Below are 19,163 nucleotides of genomic sequence, written 5' to 3'. Positions count from 1 at the left end.
GACGTTTGGTTAACGATCAGGTCGGGATGGTAAAGGTCAAATCTTTATAGGGATTTCTTATGATAGCGGAGCAGGAGCATGACTGCTGACAGCCTGCTTTAACTACCAGAAAAGATACTTAGGCACATGTTATCATAAACTGTGCAGGTTGAAAAACAGACATGCCAAAATTGTCCAGTGATGTTTTTAGGCAAGTATTACACACAATCTGTTATGCACAGTGGGTAGCCGATTGCCTCACAGCAAGAAGGTCGCTGGTTTGAGCCTCGGCTGGGTCAATTGGCATTCTGAGTTTGCATGTTCTCCCCTTCTTCGCGTGGGTTTCCTCCGACTGCTCTAGTCCCCCCACAAGTCCACAGACATGCGCTGTAGGTGAATTGGGAAGGCTAAATTGTCCGTAGTGTATGTGTGTGAATGAGAGTTCATGGGTGTTTCCCAGTGATGGGTTGCAGCTGGAAGGGCATCCGCTTTGTAAAACATATGCTGGATAAGTGAGCGGTTCATTCTGATGTGGCGACCCAAGATTATTAAAGGAAGTAAGCCGAAAAGAAAACGAATGAATTTTGCATGCATAGAAAGATAGTGGAAAAATGGATGCAAGGATGGACAGATGCATAGGGGTATGATATATTGGGATGTGTGGATGGTTGGATGTGTGGGTGGGTTGGTGAAAGGACGAACAGATAGACGGACAGACAGATGGATTAATGGGTTGGTAGATGGATGAATGGATGGATGGATGGATGGATAAATAGATGGATGAATAGATGGATGGGTGGGTGAGTAGATGGACGAACAAACGGACAGATGGAGGGACAGATAGACTGATGAGTGGGTGGATGGATGGATGGGTGGGTGAGTGGATAAACGAATGGCCGGACAGATGGATTGATGGGTGGGTGGGTGTATGGATGGACAAATGGGCAGACAGATAGATTGATGGGTGGGTGGGTGTATGGATGGATGGGTGGGTGGGTGGTTGTTAGGAGGGACAAACGGACAGACAGATAGATTGATAATTGGGTGAATGAAAGGATGGACAGATGGATGGGTGGCTGGGTGTGTGGATGGACAAACAGACAGATGGATTGATGGGTGGGTGGATGGATGGATGGATAGATGCTTAGGTGTATGATATATTTAATCGATGGACAGATGAACTGATAGATGGATGAATGGTAAATATATTTGCAGGATGTAAGAAAGGATAGAACCATGGATGGATAGATGGATGGATAGATGTATGAATGTATGGATGGACAATGACAGATATATGGTGTATTTGGATGGATGGATGGATGAATGGATGGATGGATGGATGGATGCATAGATTTATGGTATATTGGATGGATAGATGGACGGATGGATGATGGATGGGTGAGTGGATGAACTGAAGGATGGACAGATGAATTGATGGGTGGGTGGGTAGATGGATGAATGGATGGGTGGGTGGGTGAGTAAACGGATGAACGGACAGATGGATTGATGGGTAGATGGATGGATGTATAGATGAACGGATGGGTGGGTGGGTGAGTGGATGGGTAAATGGACAGACAGATGGATTTATGGGTGGGTGGGTGGATGGATGAATGGATGGGTGGATGGGTGAGTGGATAGATAAATGGACGGACGGATTGATGGGTAGATGGATGGATGGATGAATGGATGGGTGGGTGAGTGAGCGGATAGATGAACGGACGGACGGATGGATTAATGGGTGGGTGGGTTGGTGGATGGGTGGATAGATGGACGGACCGATGGATGCTTAAGTGTATGATATATTTAAAAGACAAATAGACGGAGAGATGGATGGATGAACGGAAAATAATTTTGGAGGATGTAAGAAAGGATGGAACCATAGATGGACAGATGCATAGGCATATGATATATAGTGGACAGGTGTATGGATGGATGGATGGATGGATGGATGGATGGATGGATGGATGGATGGATGGATGGATGGATGGATGGATGGATGGATGGATGGATGGATGGATGGATGGATGGATGGATGGATGGATGGATGGTATATTTGGATGGATGGATGGATGCATTGATTTATGATATATTGGATGGATGCATGGATGAATGGATAGATGGATGGATGGATTCAAAAATATATTGAATGGATGTATGAATACTGCATACATGAACACATAAGTATTGTAAAACTCTCAGTAAGATGTGATTTTTGTGTACAGTGCAGGTGCTGATCGAGTAAATGTCATTTCCCTGCACAGTAGATCGGTATCGAGCTGCTAATTGACTCTTTGTTAATTACAAATAATTAGTTTAAGCTAATCTGATAATGTCCTTCATCGGTGGTGTTCTGATAAGCTATTGACAGGAGCTTCTCTTCCGCTCTGGACTGAACACCGATCTGCCAATATCACTGCCATCAGTCTGTGGAGACAGTGTGCGTGAAAGGTTTGTGGAGAACTCAAGCTAAAACTAGAGGGCAGCTGTGTGATTAACAGTGTGTAACAGTCTTGTAGCATCAATAGTATCAGTCATTTTAACAAGCTTCAAGGGTAATATGGTAAGACTGCTATAAGGGAATGTTTCAACTGAAAGTAAGCACTGGAATATTTATATGTCTAAACAAAGGGTACAGACAATCCTCAAAGTATGCAAACCAGGGTCACTGGGATGATTTCCGTGATGAGGTGGCAGTCAGCATTCAACACGGTTCAAAATAATGTTTAGCTTACACTTTAACTTGAAAAGAAAGGTACTGTTGAATGTATGGGTGGAGGTGTGTTTGAAGAGATTATATATTGCATTTATGCATGGACGGATGGATGGATGGATGGATGGATGGATGGATGGATGGATGATATATTTGATGGATGATTATATCTGATAGATGAATGGATGAATAGATGGATGGATAAAAGGATAATAGATGACATGCTGTGCATATGACATGGGTTGGATGGATGGAGAGATGATACAACAAATGGTTGGATGAACAAGTGGATGAATAGATGAATGGATGGAAAAATGGATCGATGATACACTGGATAAATGGATGGATGGATGAACGAATGGATGAATGGATGGATGGACGAATGGATGGATGATATATTTGATTGATGAATGGATTGATGGACAATATATTGGATAGATGAATGGATGAATAGATGGAAGAATAGATGGATTGGTGGATGGATAAATGGATGGATGGATGGATGGATGGATGAAAAGATGACATAACAAATGAGTGGATGGATGGATGGATGGAAAGGGGGGTCAATGATACACTGGATGAATGTACGGATGAATGTACGGATGGATGGAGGGTTTGATTATAGACTGGATGGATGGATAGATGGATGGATGGAGGGAGGGATGATATCTTTCGTGGATGGATGGATTGATGTATATATATATATATTCAATAGATGAATGGATGAATTGGTGGATGGATGGAAAGTTGGTATAAGAAATGGGTGGATGGATGGGTGGATGGATTGATGGATAGGGGGGGTCAATGATACACTGGATGAATGGCCGGATCATTGGACGAATGGATGGATGGAGGGTTAGAAGATTCAATTCAATTCAATTCAATGGATGGATTGATGGATGGAAGGAAGGGGGGTTTGATGAAACACTGGATAGATGGATGAATAGATGGATGAATGGACAATATATCAGATAGATGATGAATGGATGAATAGATGGAAGAATGGATATATGGATGGATGTATGAAAGGATGATAGATGACACCCTGCTTTAGTTGGAAAATAAAGTACATTTTGGATGGATGGATGGATGGTAGGATGGATGGATGGTTATATGGATGGATGGATGCATGGATGAATAGTTAGATGTATGGTTGGATGGATGTATATATATGGATGGATGATATAAAAAATGAATTGACAGATGGATGGATGGTTGGTTGGAAGCGATACTGGAAGGATGGATGGATGGATGGATGGACACTGCGAAGGCAAATGAACATGATATTAGATCGATGGATAGATGGAATGATGGAATGATGGATGGATGGATGGATGGATGGATGGATGGATGGATGGATGGATGATATAAAGCAGGGGTAACCAATCTTGGTCCTGGAGGGCCGGTGTCCCTGCAGGGTTTAGCTCCTACTTGCCTCAACACACCTGCCTGGGTGTTTCATGTATCCCTAGTAAGACCTTGATTAGCTTGTTCAGGTGTGCTTGATTAGGGTTGGAGCTAAAATCTGCAGGACACCGGCCCTCCAGGAACAAGTTTGGTGACTCCTGTCATAAAGAATGCATGGATTGATGGATAGAAAATTGGTTATACTGCATGGATAAATGAACAATATATTGTACATATAATTATTGAATGAATAGATGGAAGAATCAATGTATGGATGGATGAACGGAAGGATGAAAGATGACACTGTGTAGATGAATAGACATGGCATTAGGTGGATGGATGGATGGAATAATAGATGGATGGATGAGCAAATGAATGGATGACACACAAGATGAACTGATGGATTTCATTTACTTCAGACTCAGTAAACTCCTCCTGTCATGCCAATTCAACTTCCTCCAAGGTGCGACCAATACAAATCAAATTCTCACTCACATAGTGAAAAGAATTGAAATCAAGTTTGGACAAGCTTTTATTTAAGCTATGCTATCTTGAGTAACACAAAAAGAGCATTGCCTGAAGCTTTTCAAAGGCGTACCAGTTCTGAGAAGGTCAGTAGTGTTTGTTGAAATCACTAACCTCTAGAGAGCAGCTGTAACAGTGACGAGCACTAATGAAGAGCTCACTGCATATCCATAAGCTGCAGTTTCTCTCAAAAAACACTTCTGTTTCTTTAGTTTATTCCTCTTCTTTCGTCCAAAGAAATGAGACATCAAATCAAGGCACAAAAGATCTCTGTAAATGGTGGCACATTTGGCCTGTCAGAGCTCAGATTTGGAGACCCATAAGCCGAGAAAGCTCTTTTGTTAGGGGCGCTAAAAGCATTTCAGTATTTTAGACACATCCCTCTATTTTCTGCTTCAGAGTGGGCGGCAGGCGGGGGATAAACACCGTTTATGACAGAGAAGAGTGAATTTGGCCTTGTGACAGAACGCTCTCGCCACAGGTTTTTTTCTTTGTCCAATCCGAACCATTACGAAAGACATGAGTTGTTTGCTATGAAAGATGGCTAGCTACTGCTCTAAATTATAATTTTTATTTTTTTTGTAACTGGAATGAAGCTTTTACCTTTACATCTGTGCATTACTGTGCTTTGTATTGACATGACACTCAACATTGTGTAACCTAGTAGTTACTTTCCCATTGGAAGGCTCACACGGAATCTGCGCGCAGATTTTCCGCAGATTTCCGCAGATTTTTAGGTCATTATTAATTCTGATTATTTACCTGAGTAAATGTGTGTAAATCTATATTCATTCAGTTTTTAAATTAATAACAGTAAAATTACTGACTAATATAAAAATGTTCATCTGATTTATATACAATGTAGTTTGCACAGTAATATTTTCTGTCGTTTAGTAGATATATTATATGAGAGACTTGCTTTGTTTACCAAATAGTCACCTGTCACTGTCCTGAAAAGGTACCTGTCAATACACATGTCTATATAAGGTCCCAGGGTTGACAGTGCATGTCAAAGCACAAACCAAGCATGAAGAAAAAGGAATTGTCTTTAGATCTCCGAGACAGGATTGTCTCGAGGCACAAGGCTGGGGAAGGTTACAGAAGAATTTCTGCTACTCTGATAGTCCGAATGAGCACAGTGGCCTCCATCATCCGTAAGTGGAAGATGTTTGGAACCACCAGGACTCTTCCTAGAGCTGGCCATCTAAGCTGAGTGATCAGGGGAGAAGGGCCTTAGCCAGGGAGGTGATCAATAACCTGATGGTCGCTCTGTCTGAGCTCCAGCATTCTTCTGTGGAGAGAGGAGAACCTTACAGAAGGACAACCATCTGTGCAGCAATCCACCAATCAGGCCTGTATGGTAGAGTGGCCAGACAGAAGCCACTCCCCGCCTGGAATTTGCCAAAAGGCATCTGAAGGACTCTCAGACCATAAGAAACTAAATTCTCTGGTCTGATTAGACTAATATATATATATATATATATATATATATATATATATATATATATATATATATATATATATATATATATATATATATATATAATATATATATATATATATATATATATATATATATATAATATATATATATATATATATATATATATATAAATATATATAAATATGTATGTATGTATGTATGTATGTATATATATATATATATATATATATATATATATATATATATATATATATATATATATATATATATATATATATATATATATATATATATATATATATATATAAATAACATACTTATTTGAATTATGTAATTTAAAAATACATATTTTTTATAACATTCTTACAGTATATATAAATGTTATAACCCTCCCCACTTGAGGAAATTTCTTCTCTTTTCAGATAATGTAAGCATGGATGTCACATAGGATGGGAAATATATAGTTATAAATAATAAATAAATAACATCACAACCTACTTTCAACATCCAATCAAATCCCAAAGGTGAAAATGAAGCTCTGCCTTACATTACTATACCCCACTGAATATTCTATATATAACACACACATATACATACACATTTACATTTATATTTTCGATATATTTAAATTTGTATGATTTATGAGCCTTTTTCCAAAAAAAGTCCCATTAATGTCAAAATTAACTGGTATTGCTATACTTGTGGGCACATACTGAATAAAATATACACACATACACATACACACATTTGTATGTCTATCTTTATGGTGACTTTCCAAAGAACTAACGATGTTTATACTGTACATAATGTATATTTTATGCCCCTCCCCCAATACCCTCCTAAATCCAACCCTTACAGAAAACAATCTACAATTCCATATTTTCAAAATATTTAAATCTGTGTGATTTATGACCCCCCCAAAAAAGTCCCCACAAGGTCAAAATGAACTGGTATTGCTATACTTGTGGGGACACAATAGCCGCGTTTCTACTATCGCGCCTAAAGCGAGCGAGCCAGGGCAAGTCAAGGCCAGTCGCGTTTCCACTATCACTTCCGGGGCGTAATCGGGCCAAAGCGGGGCTTACTTGGGGCCAGCGTCCGGCCTTTTTCGGCCCGCCGAATACCTTGGGCCAAGGAGGGCCAACTGAGGCTTCGGGGCGAGGTTACGTACAAAGGCGGAGTTTTCCTGTCAGGTAAAGAGGAGACAAGATGCTTTCTTCCCTTACATTTGTTTTGCTATCGCGCTTCATCAACTCACTAAGAAGAAGAAAAAATGGATAGCAGACAGTACTGGTCAGTTGAGGACACCAGGGCTCTTCTGAACATTTGGGCCGAGGAAAATGTTCAGAGGCAAATAGACGGCGTTTGCAGAAATGAGGACGTTATCAAGTACATCGTTGCGGTTATAATTTGAGTTTTTTGTTCCCGCTGAAGTGGGCGGGTTGTGTGACGGGTTGTGTGACGTTTGATTCGGGGGATGTTCTGGGGGCGGTGTTTGCATGACGCGCTGCGAGCAACTAACCGGACAGTGGAAACGCGACATGATTTCGGCCTCGTTTCTCAACCTCCCAGGCTATTGGCCCGGCCTGGCCCGATTAAAGCCCTGGCTCGCACTGGCCCGATAGTGGAAATGCGGCTAATGAATAAAACGTACACACACTTACACACTTGTACATCTATCTTTATTGGGAATTTCCATAGACGTAATGATGTTTATACTGTAAAGACTGTAAATATTTTGCCACTTCCAGCTAATATTTAAATATGTGTAATTTATGAGCCTTTTTCCAAAAACAGTCGCCATTAGGTCAGCATTAACTGGTATTGCTATACTTGTGGGGACATAATGAATACATGTGCATCTGTACATCCCAGTGTTGGGCAAGCTACTTGAAAAATGTCGATAGATGAGCTATTAGCTACACTACTAAGCTACTAAATGTAGCTTAACTACACTAAAAGCTACACCCTGGGAAATGTAGCAAGCTAAGCTAAAAGCTACTTTGCAAAAGTAGCTTAGCTACATTTAAGCTATTTTTGCAATTTTCATTTTTAAATCGAAGCAGCTTAAATTATGATTCATATCTGAGTGATCAATAAAACTGTCAATGAATCATGAGGCAGAATTGTTCAGTTCAGTTATTTACTGTAAATAATATTGTACCAAACAGAAACAAATTATAGTATATAACAGCAAAAACAAAAAATCCAATAAAACCAGGTGTTACGCATTTAAAATACTATAGTAATGTATAGTAAAGGGATATATAGATGTATATATATATATATATATATATATATATATATATATATATATATATATATATATATATATATATATATATATATATATATGTCAGCCCAAATATTGATTTGTGACGTCCCCGACGTCATTCTCGCCATCATATGGATTTACCTTCATCGGCTAGACACCGGCCTCAGAGCTCCGTGAATGTAGATGCTCTCACTTATTGATCTGTGATCGGTAAATGTAGCTTGTATGGACCAATGACTGTATAAAATATGGAATGGACGCTACTGCGCTAAATGTTATGATGTTTACATGTCTTTTATCCCTCTCCACCAACCCAACCCTGACAGCAATTTCATATTTTTTAAATATTTAAATCTGTGCGATTTATGAGCCTTTTTCAATGTCAAAATTCATGTCAAAATTAAGTGGTATACTATTAATATTGCAATACTTGTGGGGACATACTGAATACGATGTACACACACACACTTGTATATATATCTTTATGGGGACTTTCCATAGACGTATAGATGTTTATACTGTAAAGACTTCTTTCCCCAACCCTACCACTAAACCCAACCCTCACAGGAAGCAATCAACATTTGTACTTGATCAATATTCGTAATTCTGTGTGAATTAGGAGTCTTTTTTCCAAAAATACAGTCCTCACAAGGTCAAAATAAACTGGTATTGCTATACTTTTGAGGACATTTGTACATCAGTCTTTACAACATAAGGAATACACACACACACACACACACACACACACACACACACACACACACACACACACTAGAGATCATGTAGAGAGACAGAGACACATCCATCTACTTGTCAGCCCAGAAATGTCACATCACATAGAAAACAGAGCATACTTATTCCAGCATAGTGTGGTCTCCTCTCTGTTTCTGCTCATGCATTTTCACACACACTCACACACACACATCCGTTTGCCTGTGAGCTCCTGACAAACACACACAGAGACACAGAAAGAAAGCTGGAGAAAGGCTCTACTGTTTTATTGATCGTGTGTTGGTTGAAGTCCGCCTCACTCCAGCTTGTATATTTGAGAAACTAGCAGGCCAAGCACGGGACCCCTGAGCCCCTCGTCACAGCGGCAGATCCAATGACTATTTCATTTACAGTCTTATGCTAATGCGCTTGGCACGAGCAGGACGAGGTCTGTGCACACATCTGCACTCAATAACCCAATCACTTTAACCCAAATTAATACCCACAACAGACAGAGAGAGCAGCGCCGAAAGGGAGCGGACAGAACCCCCCCGACAATGCAAAAACAAAACATTGTTATCATGCGCTGCAGGAAAATAGCCAGAAAAACAAGTATTTACTTGAGATGCAAAACTGGAAAACAGACTTGCTTTCAGACAATGTGTGTTTTTAATTTGAACAACAAAGGAGAGACACTTCAAATGAGACTTTTCAAATGAGCATTCCACCAAAAAAGCCTTATAGTTTAACGTTAAATAACTATTAACTACTATAACTAATAATTACAATCCGCTTGTTAAGTCGTGACGTATCGGCAACGTATGGAATACTGTTTCCAGGTCCAAGCCGCTACTCATTTGAATTGAGAAAATATCATAGACACCAACATTTTAACAATTTATAAAAAATGAATCATATATATATATATATATATATATATATATATATATATATATATATATATATATATATATACTGCGATTGTGATTTTCAAACGTATTACATTGTTTTCTAAACAATTTTTATTACTATTTGAGGAGCCTCCCCATTCAGTGTGATACAGTAGAGCGCTTGGACTCGGAAGCGCATTCGCTTAACATCACACTTAACAAGCGGATAAATATTATAGTTGTAATAATATTATTATTATTATTATTAGTAGTAGTAGTAGTAATAGTAATAGTAGAAGTAGTAGTAGTAGTAGTTTAATGTTCTGTAATATTTATTGTTAATATAGGCATTTACTACTTAATTTAGGCATTTATTGTGACTTCACGACAAGAACGCTGATTCGAGTCCTGAATAATTTAATTTAGGCATTTATTTGGTGTGTGTGTGGGTGTGTGTGTATATATATATATATATATATATATATATATATATATATATATATATATATATATATATATATATACACACACACATATACAGCTGAAGTCAGAATTATTAGCCCCCCTTTGATTTTTATTTTCTTTTTTAAATATTTCCCAAATTATGTTTAACAGAGCAAGGAAATTTTTACAGTATGTCTGATAATATTTTTTCTTCTGGAGAAAGTCTTATTTGTATTATTTCAGCTAGAATTAAAGCAGTTTTTAACTTTTTAAAAACCATTTTCAGGTCAAAATTATTAGCCCCTTTAACTTATATTTTTGTTTCCGATAGTCTACAGAACAAACCATCATTATTCAATAACTTGCCTAATTACCCTAACCTGCCTGGTTAACCTAATTAACCTAGTTAAGCCTTTTAAATGTCACTTTAAGCTGAATACTAGTGTCTTAAAAATATCTAGTCAAATATTATTTACTGTCATCATGGCAAAGATAAAATCAGTTATTAAACATGAGTTTAGAAATGGGGCGACCCAGTGGCGCAGTAGGTAGTGCTGTCGCCTCACAGCAAGAAGGTTGCTGGTTTGAGCCTCGGCTGGGTCAGTTGGCGTTTCAGTGGAGTTTGCATGTTCTCCCTGTGTTCACGTGGGTTTCCTCCGGGTGCTCCGGTTTCCCCCACAAGTCCAAAGACATGCGGTACAGGTGAATTGGGCAGGCTAAATTTTCCAAAGTGTATGAGTGTGAATGGATGTTTCCCAGTGATAGGTTGAAGCTGGAAGGGAATCCGCTGCTTAAAACATATGCTGGATAAATTGGTGGTTCATTCCGCTGTGGCAACCCCAGATTAATAAATTAATGAATGAATGTTTAGAAATGTGTTGAAAAAATCTTCTCTCCGTTAAATAGAAATTTGGGGAAAATAAACAGGGGGGCTAATAATTCAGGGGGGCTAATAATTCTGACTTCAACTGTTTATATAAAGATATTTGCCTGATTTTGCCTTGCCGTTTGCCTGCTTTTGACTATGCTCTTGGATTTCTTGTGTGCTCCTGTTTTGACCATTGTCTGCCTGACTATTCTTTGTACTGCATGTAGATCCTCACCTCTGTTGTCCCAGCCTCTTACGTGACATTAAGACAATAAAGGTGTTTTATTCATTCTTTTGTTCCCTGATTCATTCATTCACTTTTCACTCACTCACTCACTCACTCATTCCATTCACTGATTAATTAAACAATTCATTCATTCATTCACTAATAAGTTCATTAATTTATTCATCCACTCACTTACCTATTTTTTCACTCATTCATTCACTCATTCATTCATTCATTCACTTGTTCACTCACTTATTCATTCATCCATCCATTTGTTCTCTCATGCTTTCTTTCACTCATTGAATCATTCAATAGCTCATTTACTCATTTATTCACTTATTCATTCATTTGTTCACTGATTCATTAATTTTTTCACTCATTCATTCATTCATTCATTTATTTGTTCACTCACTCATTCACAGATTGATTAACTTATTAATTCAGTCATTCAGTGATTAATTCATTCATTCATTTATTCATTCACTCACTCATTTTTTGAGTCTTGTTTCTATTTAGAGCATCACTTAAGCATTCCCCTTGTCTTGTCTTCCTGTGTTTTTGACCTTTGTTTTGTTTATCCTTCCTGTTGTTTTGCCGCCTGACCTGACTATTTGCCTGCATTTGACTATGCTCTTCCATTTCCTGAGTGCTTCTGTTTGCCCCTGTTTTGACCGTTGCCGTCCAGACTGTTTATGACAGTAAGACAATGAATGCGTTTTACATTTACATATAGTCATTTAGCAGACGCTTTTGTCGAAAGTGACTTACATTTGAGGAGACATTCAGCGAATCAACAAGAAGAAGCAATACACACACAAAAAGCTAAATATACAAAGGAACTGTTAGTGCTCAAGCCTACTTACCTATGTGAAGCACACTTCATAAACGCACAATGTTGATTTTTTTGGGCATTGAATGCATGTCAACCTGTTGTTGGGGAATAACGTAACCAAAATATGAATTCCTTATAATCCATAATATGGGGATTTTAAATTCAAATTCAACCCACAAAGTATTACTTAAATCCTCTACATCACCATATCAACAAAAATCACCAGAAAAATCCCAACCAATGCAATAAATCCAATTGATAAACATCCCAAACTCTGTGAGCAGACCCTCAAACAGAGTGAAAAAACCTCCAGCCAAAGCCAATATCAGCAGCACACAGCGACAGCAACAGAAAGAGCGCGGAGCAATAAAGCGAGGCAGAAACGAATCGTGTTTTACCTCCTCGACTCTCGCTGTCAGCAGGCTTCACCTGAATCGGCCGTGTCATCTGTGGAGAGATGGAGGAGAGAGAGGTTAAAGTGGAAGTGATAGACAGAGGAGAGCAGGTTAGGAGTGTTTACAGGTGTCAAAGACACTCGCTGCCTCCCAATTACAAGACTTTTACTACGTCCTGATAGCATGTAGAAAAAGAAGTATACTTTTGAGTGAGAAACAGAACAGTAGTTTAGCTTTGGGACAAACTACTTCCTCATTAATAGGCTGTTCTGTTGCTTAACTACGTGCCTTGTCAATCATCTTGTCACATGCTCCACATTTCCTTTAGAATTATTAACTTCCCATCTTCTAAATGCAAATGTCATCACTGTTTTGGAGCACACACTCACTTATACAGTAGATGGTATCGAGGCTAACACGTTGATACAAAGTTTTGATCTTAAGGGGACTTTAAGGACCTGTGGGGAAAACACAATTGAGATTTTGACTGTTTCTCTGAGACATAAGCAATATTGAGACCTTTGCTTAAGTCTGAAGAGCATTGAGATGTTTCCCCTGAGACTCCTGTAATTTCACAATTGTCTTCTTTTGAGTTGCAGATAAGATCTCAACAATCTAATCCCAAACGGTGCTTAGAAACATTATCAAGAGATGCTGATGCGAATTCATTTTTTGCACTTTACTTCATTCATTCATTCATTAAATCACTGACTCATTCATTGATTCATATGTTCATTCATTGATTTATTTTTTCAGATTCAGCCATCAGCCCATTAATTCATTCATTCACCGATTCGTTAATTTGTTAAATCATTCATTCACTTGTTCACTACTTCATTCATTAATTTTTTTTCATTGATTCACTCATTCATTGAATCATTCAATTATTAATTGATTTGTTCACTGATTCATTCATCCGTTCACTGATTCATCCATTCACTCATCCATTTTTTCACTCATTCATTCATTTATTCATTGAATCATTCACTTAACAATTAATTCACTCACTTATTTTATCTTTTGTTCACTGATTCATTCATTTGTTCACTCACTCACTCATTCATTCACGGATTAATAAATTCATTCATTCACTGACAAATACATTCATTCATTCATTTTTTCGCTCACACCCTCATTCATTCATTCATTCACTTGTTCACTATTTCATTCATTGATACATTTTTGAGTTTATTGATTCATTCTTTCATTGAATCATTCACTTGATTTGTTAACTGATTGATTTATTGATTCATTCATTCATTTATTCACTCACTTTCATTCATTTTTTCACTCACTCACTCACTCATTCATTTATTCTTTCGCTGATTCATCCATTCTCTCACCCATTTGTTTACTCATTCATTCATTCTTTGAATCATTCACTCAGTCAATAATTCATTCACTTTTTAATCTTTTGTTTACTGATTCATTCATTCATTTGTTTACTCAATCACTCATTCACCGATTAATTTATTCATTCATTCACTGATGAATTCATTCATTCATTTACTCACTCCCTCATTCATTCATTAATTTTTTCACAGATTAGTTTATTCATTTATTCACGTGTTCACTCACTCACTCACTCACTCACTCATTAATTCACTCGTGCACTCAGTTATTCCCTCACCCATTTGTTCAATCATACATTCACTCATTAATTTATTCATTCATTTGTTTGTCACTAACTCATTCATTCATTCACTGATCCATTTGTTCACTCATTCATTCCTTCATTCATTAAATCATTCATTCGGTCATTAATTGATTCACTTATTCCTTCATTTGTTCATAGATTCATTCATTAGTTTGTTCACTCATTCATTCACTAATTGATTCATTTGTTAACTGATTAATTCACTCATTTTGGTTACCCATTTCACGTTCTCCCTCATTCATTCACTGATTTAATCATTAATTCATTCACACATTCATTTGTTCACTCACTCACACACTCACTCACTCATTAATTCATTTGTTCACTCATGCATTCATTTGTTCCCTCACCTATTAGTTCATTCATTCATTCATTTGTTCACTGATTTATTCATTTACTCACTATTTTTTTCATTCATTCATTTATTGATTATTCATTCATTCATTCATTCATTCATTCATTCACTGATTCATTCGTTCATTTGTTCACTCACTCATTCATTCACTCACTGATTCATTCATTCATTCACTCATTCAATGTTTAATTCAATTATGCATTAACTGATTAATTCATTTATAGATTCATTCATTGATTGATTGATTCATTCTCTCACAGTCATTTGTTCACTCATGCATTTATTCATTCCCTTGCCCATTTGTTAACTTTTCAAACATTCAATTGTTAATTGATTCATTCACTCACTCAATCACCCACTCACTCACTCACTGACTCACTCAGTTTTACACTCATTCATTCATTGAATCATTTAGTCACTCATTCATTCATTGAATCATTCAGTTGTTCACTGATTCATTCATAACTTGTTTACTCACTCATTCATGCATTCATTCATTCATTAATTTGTTCACCCACTCACTCATTCAATCACTGATTAATTAAATCATTCATTCATTCAACAATGAACTCATTAATTATTTCACTCACTCACCAACTTTGTCAATTATTCATTAATTAATTCATTAATTTGTTTACTCAATTGATTGCTTTTTTCATTACTTCCTTAATGGTGTCTTATATTAAAACAATACAGACACTTTAATATAGCAATATAATAATTTCTTGTCCATTTGTGCACAGAAATGCTGAAGTTGCTACCTGATTGAAATCCTAACCGTGAGTTAAAAAGAGTGAGCTGCGAGGTCAGATGAGGTCTGTGTGCTCCAGTTTAACCCTGCTTTATTCCATCACTCCATCTCTGCGTTCCTCATTTCCGTCTAAACTCCTCTCCCTTCATTGCATTTTCTCTTCATTACGGTTCGCGTTTAAAGATGGATGTTTCAGAATTCGTTAGACGCCTTTTTTCCTGGAGCACAGAGGCACAAACTCATTGTGTCTTTCATGAATACGAAGCGTGTGCTGTGATGCACAGAAAAGCCCAAACGCACATTTGCATTTGTTTAGTGTCTGATGTGAGGAGGAAGACGAGCGTGAGAGAAAAAACGAGAGAGAGAGAGACTATCTTACACATCTAATAAGTCAACGCTGAGATGTTTTGTGCGGAGCAGCTTTAAAACCTGTAATCTGATAAGGGTGAGAATGAAAGCTGATCAGATCACGACAGCGTTCTGCATCCTGCCATCGACAACCGGATATCACAGCAACTCCTCGAAAAAACAGAGCCCACAAGCTGTTGTTTATTACATAAAACAGACCCAACAGAAGAAAGACAGGGATATGAGCATTAAACTTCAGTGCAGAACTCATGAATGATTTCTAATACTTCTGCTTGAGGAGAGACGTGCTGTTGGTTTACTAAGTGATGATGAAGTTAGCGTTAGCTCTACTATAAAAGATCTGGGTGTTATAATAGACAGCAATTTAACTTTTGAAAACCATATCTCCCATGTTATCAAAACTGCTTTCTTTCATCTGAGAAATATCGCCAAGTTACGAAGTATGCGGAAAAGCTAGTTCATGCTTTTATGACTTCTAGACTAGATTACTGTAATTCGCTGGCTGCCCAGCATCCTCTATTAACAAACTTCAGCTAGTGCAAAATGCAGCTGCCAGAGTTCTTACACGGTCTAGAAAATATGACTACATCACCCCAATTTTATCCTACTTACACTCTCTGCCTGTTAAGTTTCGTATTGATTTTAAAATATTACTTCTTACCTATAAAGCTTTAAATAATTTAGCTTCTGTTTATCTAACCAACCTCGTGTCTCGCTCTAACCCGCTCTTTAAGATCTCAAAACTCAGGGCATCTAGTAGTACCTACTGTAGAATAGCAACGTTGAGTAAAGGAGGTCGAGCCTTCTAATTTATGGCTCCTAAACTCTGGAATAGCCTTCCTGATCATGTCCGAGGCTTATTTGCATATGCGCATAAAAAAACATTTGATGGAAATGCCATGATGCGCATAAATTTTGAAAATGCACATAAACGGAGTAGGATAAACTTTTTATTCGATCAGAAAAGTTGCGCATAAACTACGATGGAAACACTTTTACCGCACAAATTTCAGTATGCGCATTAAAAAGGTCATGTGATTTTGTTTTGAGATCATGTGATGATCAAAATGTGTGTGAATGGACAAACCAGCAGGCTGAGCACACTGTAAACCATTTGAACTGTTGTTTTGGTCATTCTAAAACACCTTACCGTTTAAGTATTAGTGTTATTATATTATTAATGACCTTCAGAATCAAGATCAGTGCTCCGCATCTGATACCTTCAAACGCCACCGCGTGTTCACTGCACGTCAGGATTGCCATCTTAGGCGCAAGTCATTTATTAGATGAAGAAAAGATTGACGCAGCTTCTCCTACCACAGTAAATTCAGTTTTTACTGTTGATATTTGGCGCCAGATTATCAAGAAGTGACGATTTTGTTTGCTTTGTTTTTTGTTTTACTGGTTGGACGGAAATGCTGCTTTATTCGCACGTCTTTTAAGCGATAATCCAGTTATGCGCATAAAGTTCATTCGCAATTTTAAATGGAAACATAGCTCCTGTTTGTAATTTTTAAATGAATTACATTAATTTTAAGTAATGTAAAAGCTGCACACTTTGTGGATAAAAAAAGATAAACGTTGATTTTCAGCTTGTACGATTGTACAGTTCAAATAATTGTTCACTTATTTACGGCTGTTATTACAAGAAACAAATTAACACCTTGACACGTTGTGTTTGTGTCAGTGTCAGTCTGAACAGCCGCGCAGACCTTTCTGGAAAATTACCGACAATTTTCCAGAACGTAATCATGTGTGAATAGGCCCTTTTTGAAATTACCAGTAAATTCCTTCCGCCATCTTTCCGGAACGAGAAGTTGTAACATTACCGGTAATTTGCCAGAATGCTGCGCTGTGTGAACGCAGAAGGAAAATTGCTGGAAAGAGCACGTTCACGATTAGAAGGCGCTGACGTGAAACGTCTACTCCAGTCAATCAGAACATTCAGACGCATTCACATCAGCACTGTTTATGAAAGTAAAACCCTTTGAATGTTTTTCCAGACACATTTAGCTGCTAGATGTTAGCCAGATAACGTTTCTATGTTCCTTCTTAATGCCAACTGTGAAAAAAATATCAATAAAACGCTTATGATAAACCGCTGTTTGTTTACCTTCAAGCTCTGCTTCAGTTGCTTGACGTATGTGCACATGACGGAGCTGGTGAGGGCCAGCACACACACATATTATGTACATCCCGACATGCGTCGTCGATATGTTTTCATCAAAGTTGTTCTCAATACTTATCCATCCACAGATTTGAAGTGTCGTCAAACGTGTAAACATTTAGCTACGTTTCACGCTTCTACATTTCGCTGTCTCTGGGACAAAACAGCTGAATTAATGCTAAAGCTTGAAGTAAAAGTGAAACCATCAACAAAAGCCTGACATCTTCTATGTTTACAAATACAAGTGCAGCCATTTAGAGCTCATTGCTGTTCTATGATGTCCGAATTTACCTGTATTTTGGAATGGATGTGTGAACAGTCTTTTCTGGAAAAATTTCGGAAATTTCTTTTGGAAATTTCCGGATATTTTCTGGTATCACTGTGTGAAAGGATCTATTGTAAGCATTGTTTTCTATGAGGGTACACACACAACGGCACTGAAATTTGGCATCTGTTTGTTGCTTGTGTTGAAAATCAGAGCACATCACACCTGTCCTCATGTCTTTACACTGGCTCCCAGTTACATTCAGAATAGATTTTAAAGTATTATTACTTGTCTATAAATCACTGAGTGGCCTAAGACCTCAATACATTACAGATATGGTCACTGAATACAAACCTAACAGATCACTCAGATCATTAAAAATAGAAATTCCCAGAGTCAAAGCAGGGTGAATCGGCTTTCAGCTACTAACAGCGCCACCTACTGCTGGAATCAGCTTCCAGAAATGATCAGACGTGCTCCAACATTAGGCACATTCAAATCAAGGCTGAAAACACATCTGTTTAGCTGTGCCTTTACTGAATGAGCACTGTGCTACATCCCACAGATCGCACTGTTTTGGCTTTCTTTTCTTTTTCATTCTTTTATAACCTGTTTTAACACATTTTAATCTGTTTTAATCATTTTTACCATTTGTTTTTATTTCCTTATACTTGTTTCTTTTATTATTGTTTATGTAAAGCATTTTGAATTGCCCCGTGTATGAAATGTGCTATAGAAATAAACTTGCCTTGCCTTGCTTAGCAACGTATAGAAAACAATGTAAAGATGGGGTGACCAATATGCGACCCATTTTAGAAAACCACTGCACTATAAAATACTCAAAATCAAACGTGATTATCTCCAAACAGTCTATTAGTACCCTACCAACCACT

The 19,163-nt window shown here is 37.6% G+C and overlaps 1 protein-coding gene across 2 annotated transcripts in view; it reads right to left on the bottom strand.

The window, feature by feature from the left end:
- The window catches only part of LOC130214090 (CUGBP Elav-like family member 5), a 323,679-nt gene that overhangs the window by 157,925 nt on the left and 146,591 nt on the right, over positions 1–19,163 (bottom strand). Inside the window, exons 4-5 of one of the 2 annotated variants that reach the window (XM_056445677.1) lie at positions 12,710–12,758; positions 5,807–5,811 (exon numbers count right to left, since the gene is read on the bottom strand). In XM_056445677.1, coding sequence (XP_056301652.1) covers positions 5,807–5,811; positions 12,710–12,758 — 54 coding nt within the window. The remainder of the gene's footprint in view (positions 1–5,806; positions 5,812–12,709; positions 12,759–19,163) is intronic. The other variant, XM_056445676.1, reaches the window with a different exon arrangement.

Source organism: Danio aesculapii, chromosome 2 (genome assembly GCF_903798145.1).
Source record: "Danio aesculapii chromosome 2, fDanAes4.1, whole genome shotgun sequence".
NCBI lineage: Eukaryota > Metazoa > Chordata > Actinopteri > Cypriniformes > Danionidae > Danio > Danio aesculapii.
This window is presented reverse-complemented; position numbering and strand designations above follow the sequence as displayed.